This window comes from Carex rostrata, chromosome 4, assembly GCF_964058835.1.
Source record: "Carex rostrata chromosome 4, lpCarRost1.2, whole genome shotgun sequence".
NCBI lineage: Eukaryota > Viridiplantae > Streptophyta > Magnoliopsida > Poales > Cyperaceae > Carex > Carex rostrata.
The window spans coordinates 14,057,956-14,079,854 of NC_135921.1; the positions used below are offsets into that span (position 1 = coordinate 14,057,956).

General features: G+C 36.1%; 3 protein-coding genes and 1 pseudogene across 5 annotated transcripts; all 4 read left to right on the forward strand.

Annotated features, from left to right (window-relative positions):
• Positions 1-1,950: 1,950 nt before the first annotated feature.
• LOC144553540 (protein FAR1-RELATED SEQUENCE 9-like) lies at positions 1,951-9,704 on the forward strand. Of its 2 annotated transcripts, none has more exons than XM_078301752.1 (6): positions 1,951-2,166; positions 6,139-8,002; positions 8,277-8,611; positions 8,849-8,988; positions 9,092-9,172; positions 9,430-9,704. In XM_078301752.1, the coding sequence occupies exons 2-6, from the start codon at positions 6,141-6,143 to the stop codon at positions 9,493-9,495; spliced, it is 2,484 nt and encodes an 827-aa protein (XP_078157878.1). In that variant the 5' UTR covers positions 1,951-2,166; positions 6,139-6,140; the 3' UTR covers positions 9,496-9,704. The 2 variants fall into 2 exon arrangements, with proteins under 2 accessions (XP_078157878.1, XP_078157877.1); XM_078301751.1 differs by having other exon boundaries at positions 2,038-2,166; positions 5,530-8,002.
• Positions 9,705-10,239: 535 nt separating this feature from the next.
• On the forward strand, positions 10,240-11,891 carry LOC144552749 (UDP-glycosyltransferase 76B1 pseudogene; annotated as a pseudogene). Its single transcript, XR_013511214.1, has 2 exons — positions 10,240-10,762; positions 10,882-11,891. The product of XR_013511214.1 is annotated as a UDP-glycosyltransferase 76B1 pseudogene (transcript).
• Positions 11,892-16,237: 4,346 nt separating this feature from the next.
• LOC144552780 (UDP-glycosyltransferase 76B1-like) lies at positions 16,238-17,973 on the forward strand. Its single transcript, XM_078300773.1, has 2 exons — positions 16,238-16,840; positions 16,960-17,973. The coding sequence occupies exons 1-2, from the start codon at positions 16,363-16,365 to the stop codon at positions 17,832-17,834; spliced, it is 1,353 nt and encodes a 450-aa protein (XP_078156899.1). The 5' UTR covers positions 16,238-16,362; the 3' UTR covers positions 17,835-17,973.
• A 1,704-nt stretch (positions 17,974-19,677) lies between these two features.
• Positions 19,678-21,685, forward strand: LOC144552716 (UDP-glycosyltransferase 76B1-like). The gene is made up of 2 exons (XM_078300710.1): positions 19,678-20,267; positions 20,386-21,685. Exons 1-2 carry the CDS (start codon positions 19,790-19,792, stop codon positions 21,258-21,260), a joined length of 1,353 nt encoding a protein of 450 aa, XP_078156836.1. The 5' UTR covers positions 19,678-19,789; the 3' UTR covers positions 21,261-21,685.
• Positions 21,686-21,899: the final 214 nt, after the last annotated feature.

Here is a 21,899-nt window from a genome sequence, read left to right on the forward strand (position 1 = left end):
GATTTATGAAAGATTGCAGAAAATGACTTAAAAATAAAATAAAATTGTCAATATTTAGATCGTCTTTTGCTATCTTTCATAAATCATAAAAAATAGTAAAATTTTGTATTATACAAGTTTATTATATAATCAATTTATTGAGCTATTTAAATCAAAATTTGAAGTTTATACAATATATTTTTGAGGCCATAGATGGCCTTATGCTATCCATAGCACCCAAATCTTACTCAACAAATAATACTGCGTGGAAGAATAATAATATTGGATATGAAATCTTACACGATAATTATATATATAAATTGACCCTGAATTACCTAATAAACCAAAAAATAAAATCTGGTGGACTCAAGAGATGATTAAGAAAGAGGGTAAATATGTCTAAATATACAAATTTACACGATAAATATCAAGGTTTATATCGACCTTTATTTTTTTAGAGAGAAAGCTGAATTTCTAGATCAAAGAATTGTTCTTAAGTTCATATAGACTTAAATAATATATATTAATAAATAAATGAAATAATATACAGTGACCGGATCAAATTTTATTTGATTTTTTATTTTTGCAAAATGCGTACTTGGAGTTTTCTTTTACAAAATGCATGTCTAAATTTGAATTAGTCAAAATTAAATTTTAAATTCGTAATTATCTAAATCGATTTGATCGAATTAATCACTTGTGGTGCATAAATTAGCGTACAATGGAATTATGTGTTGCCTTCTTACAGCAGAAATAGATCAATTTTCCGTTAAGCATATGATTAAGATATTACACCATTAAGCACAGTGCAAAGCTGCAAACAAAACAAATCAATTTTTTCTATCCAACCATTAAAGTGCAGTGGGAAAAATAGCACACCGGAGTTGGCTCCATAACCGAACGACACGACACGACACGTCACGTCTGGAGTGGATCTAGAATTTTTGTCAAGAGGAGAGGGGGGCAAAAAAAAATATCGAATCGGGTTTAAACCCATTAACTAATTAGATACTCGATAAAAAAAACAATGCTTTAACTTATACTTTCCGATACTCTGACTTGTAATTTCTGATTCTCTAACCTATAATTATAGTTATCAATCATAATTCAAGAATTATTTTTTAATTTTAACTCTAAATTTAACTTGAATTATAATTCAAACAACCAGATGGGGCAAAAGAAATTTCAAACAAGAGCAAAGTCGATCGGAATGTTCAAATCTCTACTAAAACTCGAAATCCAGGAGGACAGCTGCCCCCTGGACTACATGGGTCCGCCCCTGTGACACGTAATCACATATTCCATACCATGCCCATTCACATGCTTTAATCAATTGTTAGCAAAAAAGACATGACAGGACACAAAAATTGTCTTGGTCACAAATCACGGCAATTTTTTGTAACATTAATTCTTCGTTTTAATATTTCAAATAATCATTCCATATTTTTTTATTATGATTTTTTTCACAAACAAATTTAAATTACAGAAAAATCAAATGTAATCAAATATGACTAACGTAATTGTATTCATGACATGGGCACGATATCTTAGTTCCGACACGACTTGGTAATGACATAACTCACGTAGTGTGATCATTTGCGTAACTACCGCTCGACATTTTAATCACAACATAACATGTGAAAAATTAACTTGATTACAATACCAAACCAAATCACAACGCATTAGTTACAGATCCACGGAACGACACGATTTTGCCACACTCAGTCATGAACGATGCTTACGACCACGGAGGCAGTTTATACAAATATTCTATTCGTAGACGCAAACCTTTTAAAGGCCACAGTAGCACTAATTACTACATGCACGGGTAAGGATGCGATTAAAACTATTTTAAAGGTTTCTGTTATAATATTTCTGGAGATATCCATTTATTGTTTTTTCTGCAAAAATGGACAGATCCTGGTGTTAGAAACGGAGATAAAATGATATTCTATTAATGTAGTCTGCGATGTGGGACCCACAGTCACGCTTATCTGTTGAGGCTTCAGCACCGCGTCCTTTCGTCTGTTTGAAGGCGGGGTTCATTGCAATAATTTCTCTCTCGTCTACGCCCGGAGCATTAACTTTACTTTGGACCTGTTCTACCCAATCCATCGTACACCGCACAGCCTTACGGCGCCGTTCACTCCTCTTCCTCCAGATCGTCGGAAATTTCTCGGCGTTCAGGTAAAACCTTTTGCTCTCTTCTCTCTTTCTATCGCAAGGCTGCCTTTCGGTTATGTCTTTGGTTTCGCCGATCTAGGGTTTTGTAGGTCGATGATTTGTTAGGTTCCTCGGTTGGTAAAAAGGTCATGTATTTCTTATGATGTATTGTTCTGCGCATTGGGTGAATCGCGCATCGTCTCCTTTCTCTTCGTTCCAAGCTCTTTGTCCCCAATTCCCAAATCCCAAGCTGCTCGCCTCCAAGCTCTTCGTCTCCCTCCGCTCGTTCCCAAGCTGCTCGCCTGATCGCTGATCGTCTCCATCAGGCCGGATCCAAGATACCCGATAAAAAAAAAAAAATACTTTAACCGATAAAAAAATAATACACTGATTGAGTACTCGATCAGGGGAGCAAAAATATATTGAATGTTTAAATAGTTAATCGGTTAATAGTAACTATTTGAATACTCGATAAAAAATAATACTAAATTGAGTACTCGATAAATAGTTATTCACGCACGTCTTGCTCTCTCTCTTCAACTGGTAGCCCATTGGCTCTTGCTCGATTTTTTATTTTTTTTATTTTTTTAACACTGTGGGTTTAAGCTAGAGATGTCAACGGGTATGATACATATCGAGTGGAGGCATTTTTATACCTATAGCCGTTATCATTTTATACCTATAGCCGTTATGATAACGAAAACAAATCTTTATTTATGCTCGTTTTTTCGAATACGGTACGGATTGGATAAACAGATAAAAAAGTGCCATTGACATCTTAATTTATATTTTTGATAATATTTTTCAAAACAAGAAAAAAAAATAATAATAAATATAACTAATTTGTATTATGAAAGTTTAATAAAATACAAAACTTTATTGTATCATGTATATTAGAGTGAAAAAAATGTACCGTGCTGTGACCAAGTGAACAGTGACACGTGCCGTGACCAAAATATTGAGAGGTGGTCACAGCACGCAAGTCACGTCATGACTTGCGTGCTGTGTTCAAACGTAACTGATTACGTTTCTTACGTTTAACTATTTTTTTTTCATAATTTAAGTTAGTTTATTCAAGATTTTCCATTTGATTATGACCTAACGGTCCTAATTACACGTGATTCGCGTGATTACATGTCGTGCCTTGCTGTGACCGGGTTTTTCGCGTGACATGCCGTGCCGTGTCAAATTTTCAAAAGCTGATCACAGCACACGAATGGTCACGGCACGGGACACGCGAGTCATGGCATGGGACAGTCACACGTGCCGTGTCGTTCCGTGCTGTAACCGCGCCGTTCAATGATGGAGCTAGCTCCGTTGTGCCATTTTTTCCACTCTAATGTATATCTTTATACAAATATATATCTCTATATAATTTTATTTTTAAAAATTATCTTATACGATAATGGGTAAGATGACAAAAAAAAAATCTTTACCCTTATCCGTACCCAATACGTTAACGAAAAAAAAATCTTACGTTTAATCGTATTTTCAGATACAATATGGATCGGGTAAACAGATAAAAGAGTGTCATTGACACCCCTATTTTGAACCAGATTTTTTTTTTTTTTCTATTCAGCTTGTGCATTTCTTAAGGGAGTCTTTGCATTCAGGGAAAATGAGAGGGACCATTGCACATTTCCACTTAGTACTTACTTTCAATTTTTCTAAAGATTGAAAATTTAAAATCTCATCACTCTTAATTTGGGATTTATTTCTGGTACAATCTAGGGTTTTAATAAGGGTATTATAATTTGTTCCGTTCATGTAATCTTTAGATACTGTCGTGACTATCTATAATGCAGAGTGAAATTAGAGGTGTTGACTCTGCATTATAGATGGTCACGACAGTATCTAAAGAATCTAAAATGCAGAGCGAGAATAATCTTAATACTAGTTTCAGATCTCAAAATATTCAGTGTTGAGGAATCTTTTTTTTATCTTAATACCAGTTTTACTCTCAATAATTACTTTTTAATCTTTAATTCATGCTGTTAATAAAAGAAAGTAATTGGCTGATGCATTATTTCTCTTTTGCACAGTTAATGCACTTTAAAGGGGAAAAAAAACATTAAAGCATTTGACTGGCTGCTTTGTTTAATTTGTGATAAATGGATGTGATTTTTTGTGATTTCATTCATGGGAGCATGATTATAATATAAACCGATGTTTTCACTTTTTCTGGAGAGGGTAAAATGAGTATTAAATAAACAATTTTATATAAGAGCTGAATAATTATGCAAGTCATCTTTTAGAATTCTCAAGTGAAGAAGTAAGAAATTGAAAAACACCTATCTTCAAACTATATAATGCGTTCTCTAATGAAAATGAAGTTGTCTTTTTAAATGATAAACTGAAGTCATAAAATTTAATGTAAATGTAATATATATTTTGTACAATTTAATCTCAAGTACTAGAACTTGCATTTAAATTCACTTTTATTATCTTTGTGTTCTCACTTGTTATTGTTTTCTTAAAATAAGTATGTAGGCATAATTTCACTGATGAGAATTAAGAATTAGAAGCTTAGTAAAATTAACACCTCCTAATTTACCTTAAATAAGCATTGTATTATATGAAGAGCAACAAATAATTTTTTTTATCTACTCAAACTAGAAAAGCAAAAATCGTAGCTTAATTATTTGTTTTAATTTTGAGACCAAGCAGCTCTTGTCATGTCTAGCTTGTTGCACCTACAATATCGTCAGCTTAAGCTATCAAGTGTGAATATGTTAAAGCTCAAGATGTCTTCTAATAGAACAAATTTTTGGTTATGCGACATAGTTGCTTTTGCTAAAATTTGGAATCGCTTGATCATCCAACAATTTTTTTTCCTAGCTAGGACTTACAAAATTTGATTAATTTTAATTCTCGTCATTAAGGAGTAAAGATAGATTCTAAAATAGATGGGGCTAGAATGATATATGAAATTATGGAAAGAAATGATAAATTTGGAAAGAGCACGGATAATTCTCGTTTGGTTCATATAATAAACGGATACGGAGCGCATTCAGACCGGATAATCCGGATATTTTTAGTTTCAAAAGCTAGACATTTTTAACGCCGAGTACAAGTGTTGGTAAGAACTGATATGTGTAGTGATCTGTAATGCGTACTAGTCATGAAAACAATGAAAAGATTTTTTTTGTTTTGTTTTACTTGGAGTCACACAGTATTTTGTTACTTAAATTTACCCAATAAATCAGCTCTGGTCAGCTTTTTGTGTATAAGTTGTAAACTCACTGTTTCCACTAAACCAAAAACAAGTAAAAGAAAATATTAACCATTTTTTCTTTACGTTCAAATCATATTTACATTTTAATTGAGGTGTTAGTATTCACAAAAAGGAAAAAAGAATGTGACGGGACAAAGTATTTTATGCCACAGAAGACCGGAAGTGCTTTAGCGACTTCAACTCACATGCAAGCAGATAGGAAGAAAGTTGGGCTGATCTGACTTCGGCTCAAATATGAGTTTCCGAGCCAAGCTGAAGAATGAGCTGATCCGAGTTGAACAGTGCTGTGGTGTTCATATGATCTGAGCTGAGTTGGGTTTTTCCCTTCAAACTTGAGCTGGTCCGAGTTGGGCTTTTAAACTTTTTTTTTAATGAGCTGAACTGAGTTGAGTCAAAGCTCACTCATTAGCAGGCCTACTTTAGGATCTCATTTTTGTGTTTGCATTGGTTCAGTTGATAGCAAATTTAGAATAAAATGAGTCTTGGCAAGAATTTCATTATCCTAATTAGTAGTTTCCATTCCAAAGTGAATTAGGGACTTCGGAATGTACAATTGTTAACTCAAGGGAACCAAATATTGATATAATCTGCTTTTTACTTCAGTCCTGGGAGATTTGAAGGGTACTTTTCAAGAACTAAGTCTTTTGGAATGCATGCTGGTATATTGGCAACAGGATTTTTGTTTTTGCCCCCATTGTTTGTTTAGTCCACGGCAGATCTTGATATTCTAATGCTTTGTCATTGCTCATTTTTTATCCCAGCAATGGAGAATACAAACTATGCTATTGAAATTGACGGTGAGGCCATATGCCTTGACAACGATGGAGACACTGTTGTAGAAGAACCAGAGCAAACCGAAGAAGTAACCCAAATGCAGTCCACAATGATTGAAGATACATCTTTGAAAGATACAGACAGGAGCCCGGACAAACTCCAAGTTGTGATGAGTAGCAAGGAATTGAGTGAAGAATTACTGGGCCAGGTTGTGTACAGTGAGGAGGAGGCTTACAAGCTTTACTGTGAATATGGCCTCCGAATGGGTTTTAGTATTCGCAAGGGAAAGCAGTACTATTTTACTGGTACCAAAAATATCCGCACAAAAGATTACTATTGTTCAAAGGAAGGGAGCCGGGATGAGGATCCAGATGCAGATCCATCCCGGCCTGATGCCCGGACCAACTGCAAGGCAATGATCCGGTTCCGGGTTGATAACCAAGGCCGGTGGAAGGTGATTCGTTTAGTTCAAGAGCATAACCACGAGCTGGTCCGACCTGGGCAGAGACACATGTTGCGATCAGCACGTTCACTTATGATGACCAAACCGGCAATTTTGGAGAAAATGGTAGCAGCAATCCAGCCAATCCCTCCACGCTGTGTCACTAATGAAGAAACCGGCATGGGTGCAAGTGTTGGTCCCTTATCTGACACTGAAATTGTAACTCAGGATTTGACCGAGCAAGATGGTAGTGAAGAGAAGGTGACTCTGATTGAACCGGCGGATGCGCAGGGGGTTATTAACTATTTCAAGCAACGGTTAATGGGGGAGGGTATGTTCTATCGGGATGTGCAAGTTGACAGCGAGGGGCGGATGACCAACTTATTTTTCCATGATGGCAGGAGCTACATTGACTACGACTGTTTTGGCGATGTGGTTGTGTTCGACACGACATACCGCATTAACAAGTACAACATGGTGTGCGCACCTTTTCTCGGGGTCAACCACCATTGGCAGAACGTCATGTTCGGTTGTGCGTTTTTGCTGGACGAGTCGATTGAGTCTTATGAGTGGCTTTTTAGGTCCTTTGTTGAATCAATGGGTGGCCATGCACCTAAGTCGCTCTTCACTGACCAAAATCCTGCAGCAGCGAAGGCCATTGAGAATGTTTTACCTGACACATGCCATTGCCTTTGCCAATGGCATGTGCTAAAGAACATGGAATCTCATCTTGGAATTTCTAATATGAGTCGCACCTTTCAGACCCTCTTCACTAAGTGCATGAAGAGTTGTGAGTCAGAGATAGATTTTGAGGATACGTGGGGCATGATGGTTAGAGAGTACAGTGTACAAGACCATTCATGGCTCAATGAACTCTACGAGGTTCGTCAAAAATGGTGTAGTGTTTTACATAAGGATGCATATGATGGGGGCATCACCTCCATTGAGAAAGCTGAGAGCTTGAGTAATGTATTTAATGGCATTTCAGATGAATCAACTTCTCTGATAGATTTTTTAATCAGGCTAGATAAGCTGGTTGCTAGCTGGCGGCAGAGTGAGGTAGAAGAGGATTACCGGTGTAGCCAGAGTGTGCCCCCGCGTGTCATCAAGAACAGCAGCTTGTTGAACAAGGCAGCCGAATTGTACACACACAAGGCCTATAAGCTGTTTGAAGCAGATTTTCTTGATGGGAACAATGCAACTTCTTATCAGGAAACACAGTGTGGTGGGTCCCTCTACCGGTTCCAGTTCATGGCTCAAGCAAGGGGATCAAAAGTGTGGATAGTGCTGCTTGACACTTCTACAATGGAGGTCACATGTAGTTGCAAGAAGTTTGAGACCATGGGTTTGCTCTGCCCGCATTCACTAAATGCACTCAACCTCAAGAGTGTGGATCGTATACCTGACAGGTGCATTTCTATAGTGCCTTGTCTATTGTGTTTCTGTATACATTATTTATATCCTTTTTAAGTGAAAATTATCCGTTAATTTCCTCACAAAGGACCAAGCACATTGGAGCTGACCTTTTGAATAAATTGAGGTAGATCAGCTGACCTTGTCTTTCTTTTGACTCCACTGAAAAGTACAATATTTGCTATAACTGGCAAGTACACAAAAAGGTAACCCTGTACAATTTACTTCTATATATCTTGAATAATGCTAAAAATACTTGATGCATTACAGGTACATGTTGAATCGGTGGACGAAAGATGCAAGGAGGAGGGTGTATGGGATTGGGCGAGAGCAGCTGAGTAACAGCATGGCGCACCTTGAGGGAAGCATGGCCGAGATGGTGTACAGAAACCAAGCTATGAAGTATGTCTACAATCTTTTGCTGAAGAGTTGTGACAATGAGGAGATGAAGAAAATCTTGTGGGATGCGCTCGAGAGTGGTGAAGAATCCCTGGAGACTGCTTTCGAGATCAAGGGTTTGCTTCCTTATGCTTCTATGAGGAACAAGGAGTCTGAGAAGAATGATAAGAAAAAGAAAAAAATGTTGAAGGAAGATAAAAAGTCGAGTGAGGACCTTTTCCTTTTATATAAATTATTGTGTGCATTGCTACGAAGATTTAAAATATCAGTCTACTGCTACTATTTGATTTCAATCATTTTTAGTTCCCCTCTTGGGCTTGGTTTGAGTTTAGCTGATGTCTTGTAAGGTGTTTTGGATGCGTTTAACATAATAGTGGTTGATATTAACATATTATTTTAATTTGCTCTGTTAACATATAATTGATTATTCTGTTGTGATGCAGAAAAAGCAAAGAAGACACTTATACCATCATCTCAGGACCCAGTGTATGTTGCAGTTTCCAATGATACCCAGCCTTATTCAGCACCGGATCCGCGGATCAACCAACCGGCTATCACTGGCAGTAGACCAATGTTTGTTCAGGTATGTGCACACCTCCACCCACAATGGTTCATGTCCAAGTTTTAATTTTTTTTTTAATTTTTAAGTTGTTTAAGTACAGTGATGCACCTTTGCTACAATGCAGGGTTATGCTACTAATGATGTGTCATCAGGCCAGATGTACATGCACCCCAATATGAACAACATTCCTCACTGTTCATCCCAGGTACTATGATGGGACTGAAGTTAATTGTTAGAATTTGATCAAGCTAATCATAAATCCCTGACAAAAAAAATGCATGTTCGAAATGAACGGTACTAACATGTGATGAGAATTGGTAGTAACCATCCAATATAATTATAACATGTGATGAGAAACTGTTAAAGAATAGACTCTCACATGAGCAAATAACTCCTTGTACTTAAGAAAATTTAAATAGAATGCAAATGAATTTTTTCAATTCCAATATTAATTTTTGACAGGATTACTCTTCATATGGCGGTATTCGTCCACCCTTGCCTTCAAATTTTGGTTCGAGAAATATGTGAATACTGATCGTAGAAGCAGCAGAATGGTCATGCATGAATCAGCCATAGCATGCTAGTGTTGTGGTGGTTGGCAGGCCTGTTCTTTGACTGTGTTGTATATTTGTTTTTTTGTTTTTTTTTTGTGACTATATTGTTGTTATTTGAGGAATTGCTCCTCTGCATTAGAGAATTTGTAGGCATTGCTAATTTAGATCATTTTGTAATGTGTATTTCTTGTCCGCAATTCTGCATTATATAATGGAGATTCTAATCCCTTTTCATCTGCTTTAACCACTCCTCAACCCCGTGCTCTTAATCCGGATCCTTTAGAGCAACTCAAATTTTGTGTTTAGATTTAGACCTTCCAATCAGAATCCGAATCAATCTCGTTCAAGGTTGAATGCATGAGATTTTTTTTTAAACTCAAAATTTGAGTTACCTTAGGTGATATGAATTCCGCGCTCTCACTACTCATCACCAGTGAAAAAAACAAAATTGCCACATGATTTTAGTTGGTACAGCGGTGGTAAATTGTTATTTCCCTCTTTAATAATTAATTACGTACCAACCATTCTGTCGCCGTTACTTTTATTAATGATCAAGTAGCCTTCATGCTGCCAATTCAAATGCATCATCACGCTGTCTTCTTTAATCTGACAGGATTAAATTTTTAATCTCCATTTAATACTGACGGTCCAGTTGGACTGCATATATTGGAAACACTTGAACAATTGAGATCCAGATCTCATTGCAACTGCCTTGTTGTATCTTTCTTTAACGAATATTGAAGAACATAACAATCATCAAACCATGTCAGGTGAACTGAGAGTACCAATGAGCTGCCGGATACTGTTATTTCCATTGCCATACCAAGGTCACATCAATCCTATGCTGGAGCTTGCCTCTTTGCTTCACTCGCGCGGCTTTGCCATCACCATTTTTCACACCCAATTCAACTCCATTGATCCTACAAAACACCCATCATATGATTTCATCTCCATAGTAGACGGGACTACCCCCGATCAGTTCGAACAAGATGACATCCTTTCCCAGTTTATAGTGCTAAATAATAATTGTGAAGGGCCTTTCCATGATAGTCTTACAAAAATTTTAGATGAAAATAAAGGAGTTGCATGTCTTGTAGCTGACTTGCACTGGTACAAGATGCATGCTGTGGCAAAGCGGCTTGGAGTTGCATCATTGGTGCTTAGGACCGGTAGTGCAGCTAGCCTGAGATGCTTTATTACTTTTCCTGTTCTACGGGCGAAGGGGTATTATCCTTTACAAGGTTAGTGTGCAACAATGATTGAATGTTCTGTCCTGAGATCAGACTATTCTGTGAGGGTAGATTTAGCCCTTCATAACTTCATGCATTATAATTGATTTCTTTTCTTTTTTATTTTTCAGAATCCCAGAAGGATGAACTTGTGACAGAGCTCCCACCATACCGGGTGAAGGACTTAATTGGCATGAATAATAGCAACATAGTTGATCTAGCTATGATCCTCACACAAGATGTTGAAGCTGCAAAAAATTCCTCCGGTATCATAATAAATACCTTCAATGCCATTGAGAGCGATGATATCGAGAAGCTCCACCAAGAGTTTTCTGTACCTATATTTGCCATCGGTCCCTTTCACAAGTTCACTTCCCAATTGCAAAGCAGTTTGCTCCCACCAGATAGAAGTTGTTTGGACTGGTTAGATACACAGGCCCCAAATTCGGTTTTATATGCCAGTTTTGGTAGTTTGGCTTCAATGGATTATGGGGAATTTTTGGAGACTGCTTGGGGACTGGCCAATAGCGGTCAGCCTTTCTTATGGGTGGTTCGACCTGGTTCAATACGTGGTACCGAGAATGCCTACATGCCTGATGGTTTTGATGAAGAGGTAAGAGGTAGAGGAAAGGTATTTACTTGGGTACCACAGTTGGAGGTGCTTGCCCATGATGCTGTAGGAGGTTTCTGGACTCATAACGGCTGGAACTCGACACTTGAGGGGATAAGCGAAGGTGTGCCTATGATATGTAGGCCATATTTTGGTGATCAAATGGGGAATGCTAGATACGTAACGCATGTCTGGAAGGTGGGTATTGAGTTGGAGGAGAAGTTAGAGAGAAGGATGATTGCAAAGGCTATTAGAAGTTTGATGAGGGAGAAAGGCAATGCAATGAGAGAGAGAATGAGGGAACTGAGAAGAAATGCATCGGATTGTATCAAGGCAAATGGATCCTCTTATTTGGCCATTAATAAGTTGGTCGACCACATATTATCCTCCTAGTCGTATTTCTGACATTGATACCGTTGGGATGTACTTCTTTTAGCATATATATGTATGTAATAAGAATAACGCTTCTTTCGTGAGATTAATATTACTTCACGACGAATATCACCATATTAACTTTGGTACAGTGCATTAGCATGAAATTTAAAATGTATAATCTCTCAAGATTTTCAGTACCTATATATCTTGGCGAAGGTAACAGCCCTGAATAAAAAACAAAGATACAACTGCTCCAGATTCAGGAAAAAATGATTCTCATTAAGTTAAAAAGTGTCAGATCCTCTAATGTCTTTCAAATACAACTAGTATTGACAAAAGAACATTTAAAAAATACAACATTCCATGAATTTCCATGACATCAATCATCGTGCAAATTCTAAAACAATACCCTGTTGGTGATATGAATTCCGCGCTCTCACCACTCATCACCAGTGAAAAAAAACAAAATTGCCACATGATTTTAGTTGGTGCAGCGGTGGTAAATTGTTATTTCCCTCTTTAATAATTAAATACGTACTTAGCTACCATTCTGTCGCGGTTACTTTTATTAATGAACCAGTAGCCTACATGCTACCAATTCATTGAAGAAAATTCAAATGCAACATTATGCTGTCTTCTTTAATCCGACAGGATTAAATTTTTAAGGGGAGCGCTATATTGAGATAATCAATTATAATTTAGAGAACTGAGAACTATCTATCATACTCTTATACTCTCTCTTATCTCTCACAACTCATAATTAATACAAAAGTAAATAAAGGAAACAATTAAGAAAGAAAGCTTCTCACAATTAATACCTATTATATATCCCTTGAACAATCTTTGTTTCTCTTGAATCTCTTGAATTTTCGCTTATTATTTTGAAAACAAATATATTAATGAAAATTGCCTTATGTATTCATCAATTCTGATGATTTAATTATAACAAAAAATTATTTTCATTATCTTTACAAGTAAAATAAAACATAAACAAGCTTTTGTAATGTCAACTTGTGCTTTGCACGTGCAAGTATTTATAAATAGTAACTCCATTGAAAAGATGAGCATGTGAATTTAATTCTCTATATAAATACAATTTTATAGATATAAAGTTATTATTAATTATTTTTGTGAGCGAGAGGCATAATTATAAATTAAGGTTGGAGGAAGAAAAATCTAGTGTATTGTAATTTTATTTTAAAAGGACTAAATTTATTTATTTTTAGAGAAGTTGTGTTTTACAGAAGCATATAAAAATTTACAAAATTTAATGAATAAAAAAAAATACAAAATTTAATGAATAAAATTGTAAAATTTTAATTTTATAGAAGAACTTTCTGCCCTTTTTTTTTTTTCCTCTCACTACTATCCCCTGATTGTAGTGGTACAACAATAGTCCTTATTATTACCTTGAAAATCAGAGTTATAATAAAGATAATGAAATATCTTTGATAAAAGAATTTGAACTGAAAATCTATATGATATCTAGTATTCCTTTCAAAAAACAATTACTAATCAAATCATTATAGATATGAAAATCAAGATATAATATAAAAAAAATTATGATAAAATACTAATGATCACTTTTGCTGGTATCAAGATTGTTTTTTGAAAGCGAATGTGTTATACTAGTTGCACCACTAATTGCTCTAAAAACTGAAAATAATCGCAATTAAGAGTAAATAGATGAGTTTAGAGAAATTTGACACGCGGGATGTTAACGGAGTTCGGCAAAACAAAGGCCTACGTCTCCGGGACTTCACAACCTCTTGTGGGTGCGCCTTTCTATTACCCAATACGAAAGGATTACAACTTGTGAACCGTTGAACCCTTACACACCAAGCGGGAAGTCAACCGGCCAACTCAAAGAGATGAGAACAAGGTCTCTTAGTTCAAGCTACTCAAGAGAAATACTCAATAGATCACTGTAACATAATCTAACTCAAGATTAGTGAAGTGGGTTTGAGGTTGTTCGAAGGATTTTGAAGTTTTAAGCTCTCACAATAATGGAGTAAGCTAAGCTCTCAGAAAATCATATTTTAGAAGTTTAGGGTCGGCTAAGATGATTTGTGAAGAAAGCCCAAAGCCCTATTTATAGAGACATCTAAAAAATGAGCTATTTGACCTAAAACATTACCAATGTTTTAGTTCAAAATACGATTTAGGGTTTCAATCTTCTGATAGCTCAGTAAAACGTTACCAACGATTGTAAAACGTTATGTAACGTTTTCTACTGTAAAAACTTGATCAAAAACAGGAATTTCTAAAGCTCAGATTTAATTAAAACGTTACAACGTTTGTAACTTAAATTTTGAATTTGATACAGCTGTACTTAATGTTCTAACATTCCTAAAACGTTATAACGTTTCAAGTTGATTCTATACAGCTGTGCTTCAGCAGTTATGTCAGTCCTAAAACGTTACAACGTTTTAAACTGTTTTTGAGTTTGATCAAACTGTTACTTCAGTGTTTCTGACATGCTCTAAAATGTTACAACGTTTTACAAACATTACCAACGTTTGATCTGTGTGTAAACAACCTCAAACATACTTTACCATGCTTCTGATTTTATGATTTGTATTCTTGGTAAATGTCTTCATGATTTTTTCAGGCCAAGTATTCCATAATGCAATTTCATTTGACTTGAATCTACATATCTTTCAAAAATAAAATAAATCGTAAAATTCAATAATTGTATGTTTTTGCAAATTAGTCAAATAGACAAAAAAAGATTATTGCTCGAACAACAATCTCCCCTTTTGACGATTTGCAAAAACATACAATGCGAGTAAGTGCATAAATTGAATTTTTTTTCAATTTGGTTTACCCAATCGTTATTTTGAATGTCTAGCAATTGGTACCAATTTATCCCTCTTTTGGAAATCGACGAAAAGGTGAAAAATTAGCACTAATTTAAAGTGCTCCTCAAAAAATGCACTCCCCCTCAATTTAGCAATATAATACCGATAAATCACAAATGAAATATAATTGAGGGTATACTCTAACATTTTTCATGACAAATTGACAATTCCATTTTAATTTGCAATTTAAAAAAAATTTGTCAATCGACACTTCAATTCATTCATATCGCCATGCATATAACAATTCATACAAAAATAATTCAATTCATGCATTTCAACATATCATACAACTTGTCAAGGTTCTAAGATGTTCAATTCTACGCATTTAACAATTTTGTAATTTAACCCTTGACAAGTTATTAATTCATACAACTCATTTAAATTTCTACATCTCATGCATATCAATATCAATTACTAAATATCCAACATATATATCAATTCAGACAATTCAAAAACATGACATTTTGCATTTCAACCCCAAATTAATTCATAATGCATAGAATCCACAATTTTTGCAATTTAAACCCTAATTAATTCACAATTCACCAAATTCAACTAATTCAAGCAATTTAAAAAAATATTCAAACAACAATTTAAGCTAATTAAAGTTCTAATTAAACATGCAACTAAAGAGAATTGTTCTTCCATAGTAATCAAATTAGCAAGTTTTAATACTAAAGTTCTGAAAATTTAAAAAACAAAATCTATTCATCATCCATGTTATCATTTTGCCTTCAAATTTTGGTTCGAGAAATATGTGAATACTGTGAGAAAGGGGAGGTAGCACAATTGGCCAGAAAAATGTCATAGAGTTGTTATACTCAAGGGTTGAGAGTTCGATTCCCCCTCACGAACCTTGGTAGCTACTACCAAGTTTTCAAAAAAAAAGAAATATGTGAATACTGACCGTAGATTGTAGAAGCAGCAGAATGGTCATGCATGAATCAGCCATAGCATGCTAGTGTTGTGGTGGTTGGCAGGCCTGTTCTTTGACTGTGTTGTATATTTGTGTTTTTGTTTTTTTTTTTGTGACTATATTGTTGTTATTTGAGGAATTGCTCCTCTGCATTAGAGAATTTGTAGGCATTGTTAATTTAGATAATTTTGTAATGTGTATTTCTTGTCCGCAATTCTGCATTATATAATGGAGATCTAATGGACCAACCCTTCAAGACAAAGAAGTTTCGTCTCTAACGTTGATCTAATCCCTTTTCATCTGCTTTAACCACTCCTCAACCCAGTGCTCTTAATCCGGATCCTTTAGACCAACTCAAATTTTGTGTTTAGATTTAGACCTTCCAATCAGAATCCGAATCAATCTGGTTCAAGGTGGAATGCATGAGATTTTTTTTATATTAGTGTAGCTCGGACGGTCTGGATCTAAACTCAAAATTTGAGTTATGATATGAATTCCGCGCTCTCACCACTCATCACCAGTGAAAAAAACAAAATTGCCACATGATTTTAGTTGGCACAGCGGTGGTAAATTGTTATTTCCCTCTTTAATAATTAATTACGTACCAACCATTCTGTCGCCGTTACTTTTATTAATGAACAAGTAGCCTTCATGCTGCCAATTCAAATGCATCATCACGCTGTCTTCTTTAATCTGACAGGATTAAATTTTTAATCTCCATTTAATACTGACGGTCCAGTTGGACTGCATATATTGGAAACACTTGAACAATTGAGATCCAGATCTCATTGCTACTGCCTTGTTGTATCTTTCTTTAACGAATATTGAAGAACATAACAATCATCAAACCATGTCAGGTGAACTGAGAGTACCAATGAGCTGCCGGATACTGTTATTTCCATTGCCATACCAAGGTCACATCAATCCTATGCTGGAGCTTGCCTCTTTGCTTCACTCGCGCGGCTTTGCCATCACCATTTTTCACACCCAATTCAACTCCATTGATCCTACAAAACACCCATCATATGATTTCATCTCCATAGTAGACGGGACTACCCCCGATCAGTTCGAACAAGATGACATCCTTTCCCAGTTTATAGTGCTTAATAATAATTGTGAAGGGCCTTTCCATGATAGTCTTACAAAAATTTTAGATGAAAATAAAGGAGTTGCATGTCTTGTAGCTGACTTGCACTGGTACAAGATGCATGCTGTGGCAAAGCGGCTTGGAGTTGCATCATTGGTGCTTAGGACCGGTAGTGCAGCTAGCCTGAGATGCTTTATTACTTTTCCTGTTCTACGGGCGAAGGGGTATTATCCTTTACAAGGTTAGTGTGCAACAATAATTGAATGTTCTGTCCTGAGATCAGACTATTCTGTGAGGGTAGATTTAGCCCTTCATAACTTCATGCATTATAATTGATTTCTTTTCTTTTTTATTTTTCAGAATCCCAGAAGGATGAACTTGTGACAGAGCTCCCACCATACCGGGTGAAGGACTTAATTGGCATGAATAATAGCAACATAGTTGATCTAGCTATGATCCTCACACAAGATGTTGAAGCTGCAAAAAATTCCTCCGGTATCATAATAAATACCTTCAATGCCATTGAGAGCGATGATATCAAGAAGCTCCACCAAGAGTTTTCTGTACCTATATTTGCCATCGGTCCCCTTCACAAGTTCACTTCCCAATTGCAAAGCAGTTTGCTCCCACCAGATAGAAGTTGTTTGGACTGGTTAGATACACAGGCCCCAAATTCGGTTTTATATGCCAGTTTTGGTAGTTTGGCTTCAATGGATTACGGGGAATTTTTGGAGACTGCTTGGGGACTGGCCAATAGCGGTCAGCCTTTCTTATGGGTGGTTCGACCTGGTTCAATACGTGGTACCGAGAATGCCTACATGCCTGATGGTTTTGATGAAGAGGTAAGAGGTAGAGGAAAGGTATTTGCTTGGGTACCACAGTTGGAGGTGCTTGCCCATGATGCTGTAGGAGGTTTCTGGACTCATAACGGCTGGAACTCGACACTTGAGGGGATAAGCGAAGGTGTGCCTATGATATGTAGGCCATATTTTGGTGATCAAATGGGGAATGCTAGATACGTAACGCATGTCTGGAAGGTGGGTATTGAGTTGGAGGAGAAGTTAGAGAGAAGGATGATTGCAAAGGCTGTTAGAAGTTTGATGAGGGAGAAAGAAGGCAATGCAATGAGAGAGAGAATGAGGGAACTGAGAAGAAATGCATCCGATTGTATCAAGGCAAATGGATCCTCTTATTCGGCCATTAATAAGTTGGTCGACCACATATTATCCTCCTAGTCGTATTTCTGACATTGAAACCATTGGGATGTACTTCTTTTAGCATATATATGGATGTAATAAGAGTTGGGATGTACTTCTTTTATCATATATATGTATGTAATAAAAATAACGCTCCATTCGTAAGATTAATATTACTTCACCACGAATATCACCATATCAACTTTGGTACAGTGCATTAGCATGAAATTTAAAATGTATAATCTCTCAAGATTTTCAGTACCTATATAGCTTGGTGCAGTGTCGTGATCAATGTCTTAATTTGTTGTAATAAAGACTACAGCTCCAACTTGTATAGGCGTTGGATTTTAACAAATCTTCGATGCTTTTCCAGCATACCCTTGCAAAAGATACAATTGTTAGTAAAATCTGGTGCTCCTCTTTGCACACCAAATGGCCCACAAGAGTCAACCTTGCTTGTATTAGATACTAATCCGGAACAAACAGTTCAAACCTAGCACGGCGGACATAGCAAGCGATGTAACACATCCATTGACGGACGAGGTAATTGAACAATTTTTTTTACAAGTAATATGCAACCACCTACTATTAAATTGATATTGACCGACTGTTTTTGGGCCTGATGCTTTAGCATCTTTACCTGAATAAAGAAATGGCGTAGGTAGCAGCCCTGAATAAACAACAAAGATACAACTGCTCCAGATTAAGGAAAAAATGATTCTCATTAAGTTAAAAAGAGTCAGATCCTCAAATGTCTTTCAAAGACGACTAATATTGACAAGAGAACATTTTAAAAATACAAGGTTAAATAAAGAAATACAACATTCTATGGATTTGCATGACATCAATCATCGTGCAAATTCTAAAACAATACCCTGTTGGTGATATGAATTCCGCGCTCTCACCACTCATCACCAGTGAAAAAAACAAAATTGCCACATGATTTTAGTTGGTACAGCGGTAGTAAATTGTTATTTCCTTCTTTAATAATTAAATTAAATACGTACCTACCATTCTGTCGCGGTTACTTTTATTAATGAACCAGTAGCATACATGCTACCAATTCATTGAAGAAAATTCAAATGCAAAATAGTAACTCCATTGGAAAGATGAGCATGTGAATTTAATCTCTATATAAATACAACTTTATAGCTATAAAGTTATCATTAATTATTTTTGTGAGCCAGAGGCACAATTATAAATTAAGATTGGAGGAAGAAAAATCTAGTTTACTGTAATTTTATTTTAAAAGGACTAAATTTATTTATTTTTAGAGAAGTCCGTAGGTGTTTGACAGAAGCATATAAAAATTTACAAAATTTGATTAATATAAAAAAAATACAAAATTTAATAAATAAAATTGTAAAATTTTAATTTTATAGATGAACTTTCTGTCTTTTTTTTTTCTCTCACTAGCTACTATCCCCTGTTTGTAGTGTAGTGGTACAACAATAGTCCTTATAATTATCTTGAAAATCAGAATTATAATAAAGATAATGAAATATCTTCGATAAAAGAAATTGAACTGAAAATCTATATGATATCTAGTATTCCTTACAAAATACAATTACTTATCAAATCATTATAGATATGAAAATCAAGATATAATATACAAAAAAAATATGGTAAAATACTAATGATCATTTTTGCTGGTATCAAGATTGATTTTTGAAGGCGAATGCTCCTTAAAACCTTCTATTGATTATCTTCTTTATTAACTTTTGTATTAATTGTGGCAATTAATTGTGATAGATATGGAAAGAAGAGTATGAGGATATAATAAGTATTCAGAGCAAATGGTTTCTCTCAGCTATCAAAATCGTAATTAATGCGTTCAATATAGCACTCTCCAATTTTTAATCTCCATTATTACTGATGGTCCAGTTGGACTGCATATATAGAAACACTTAAAAAATTTTGATCCAGATCTCATTGCTACTGCTTTGTTGTATCTTTCTTTAACGAATATTGAAGAACATAACAATCATCAAACCATGTCAGGTGAACTGAGAGTACCAATGAGCTGCCGGATACTGTTATTTCCATTGCCATACCAAGGTCACATCAATCCTATGCTACAGTTTGCCTCTTTGCTTCACTCGCGCGGCTTTGCCATCACCATTTTTCACACCCAATTCAACTCCATTGATCCTACAAAACACCAATCATATGATTTCATCTCCATAGTAGACGGGACTACCCCGGATCAGTTTGAACAAGATGACTTCCTTTCCCAGATTATAGTGCTTAATAATAATTGTGAAGGGCCTTTCCATGATAGTCTTACAAAAATTTTAGATGAAAATAAAGGAGTTGCATGTCTTGTAGCTGACTTGAACTGGTACAAGATGCATGCTGTGGCAAAGCAGCTTGGAGTTGCATCGTTGGTGCTTGAAACAGGTAGTGCAGCTAGCCTGAGATGGTTTATTACTTTTCCTGTTCTACGAGCGAAGGGGTATTATCCTTTACAAGGTTAGTGTGCAACAATGATTGAATGTTCTGTCCTGAGATCAGACTATTCTGTGAGGGTAGATTTAGACCTTCATAACTTCACGTATTATAATTGATTTCTTTCTTTTTTATTTTTCAGAATCCCAGAAGGATGAACTTGTGACAGAGCTCCCACCATACCGGGTGAAGGACTTAATTCGCATGAATAATAGCAACATAGCTGATCTAGCTATGATCGTCACACAAGATGTTGAGGCTGCAAAAAATTCCTCCGGTATCATAATAAATACCTTCAATGCCATTGAGAGTGATGATATCGAGAAGCTCCACCAAGAGTTTTCTGTTCCTATATTTGCCATCGGTCCCCTTCACAAGTTCACTTCCCAATTGCAAAGCAGTTTGCTCCCACCAGATAGAAGTTGTTTGGACTGGTTAGATACACAGGCCCCAAATTCGGTTTTATATGCCAGTTTTGGTAGTTTAGCTTCAATGGATTATGGGGAATTTTTGGAGACTGCTTGGGGACTGGCCAATAGTGGTCAGCCTTTCTTATGGGTGGTTCGACCTGGCTCAATACGTGGTACCGAGAATGCCTACATGCCTGATGGTTTTGACGAAGAGGTAAGAGGTAGAGGAAAGGTATTTGCTTGGGTACCACAGTTGGAGGTGCTTGCCCATGATGCTGTAGGAGGTTTCTGGACTCATAACGGCTGGAACTCGACACTTGAGGGGATAAGCGAAGGTGTACCTATGATATGTAGGCCATATTTTGCTGATCAAATGGGGAATGCTAGATACGTAACGCATGTCTGGAAGGTGGGTATTGAGTTGGAGGAGAAGTTAGAGAGAAGGATGATTGCAAAGGCTATTAGAAGTTTGATGAGGGAGAAAGAAGGCAATGCAATGAGAGAGAGAATGAGGGAACTGAGAAGAAATGCATCTGATTGTATCAAGGCAAATGGATCCTCTTATTTGGCCATTAATAAGTTGGTCGACCACATATTATCCTCCTAGTCGTATTTCTGACATTGATACCGTTGGGATGTACTTCTTTTAGCATATATATGGATGTAATAAGAGTTGGTATGTACTTCTTTTAGCATATATATGTATGTAATAAAAATAACGCTCCTTTCGTAAGATTAATATTACTTCACCACGAATATCACCATATCAACTTTGGTACAGTGCCCAGCAATACAGTACAAAACACATTCGAGTACTCAGCCAGGAGCAGAGGTACAATGCGGAAGAAAACATGGGGGTACTGTTTTGGGCAGCATGCTGGTTATTATGGAAGGAATGGTACAGTTGGATCTTTGAAAGAAGAGAGAAACTGCTGGTACTGGTAGCTCAAAGGGCAGTACAGGAGGGATTCCTGTGGCTGAAACACTGCTAGTGGTATAGATGTGTCATTCTCTAGTGCTGTAATGATAGTTGTGATGTTTTCTTGATGTAAAACTGTTGTATATCTGACAGCCTCTATCAGTATTTCAAAAAAACTTGGGTACAGTGCATTAAACCCCTGACGAACTCTCCTCATTGTAATGACTCAACATTACATAACTACATAAAGAACAAAAAAACTTGCGTACTCCATGTCCAAGGAAAATTTGATACCCAATTGAGTTCAAACAAGCATGAAATTTAAAA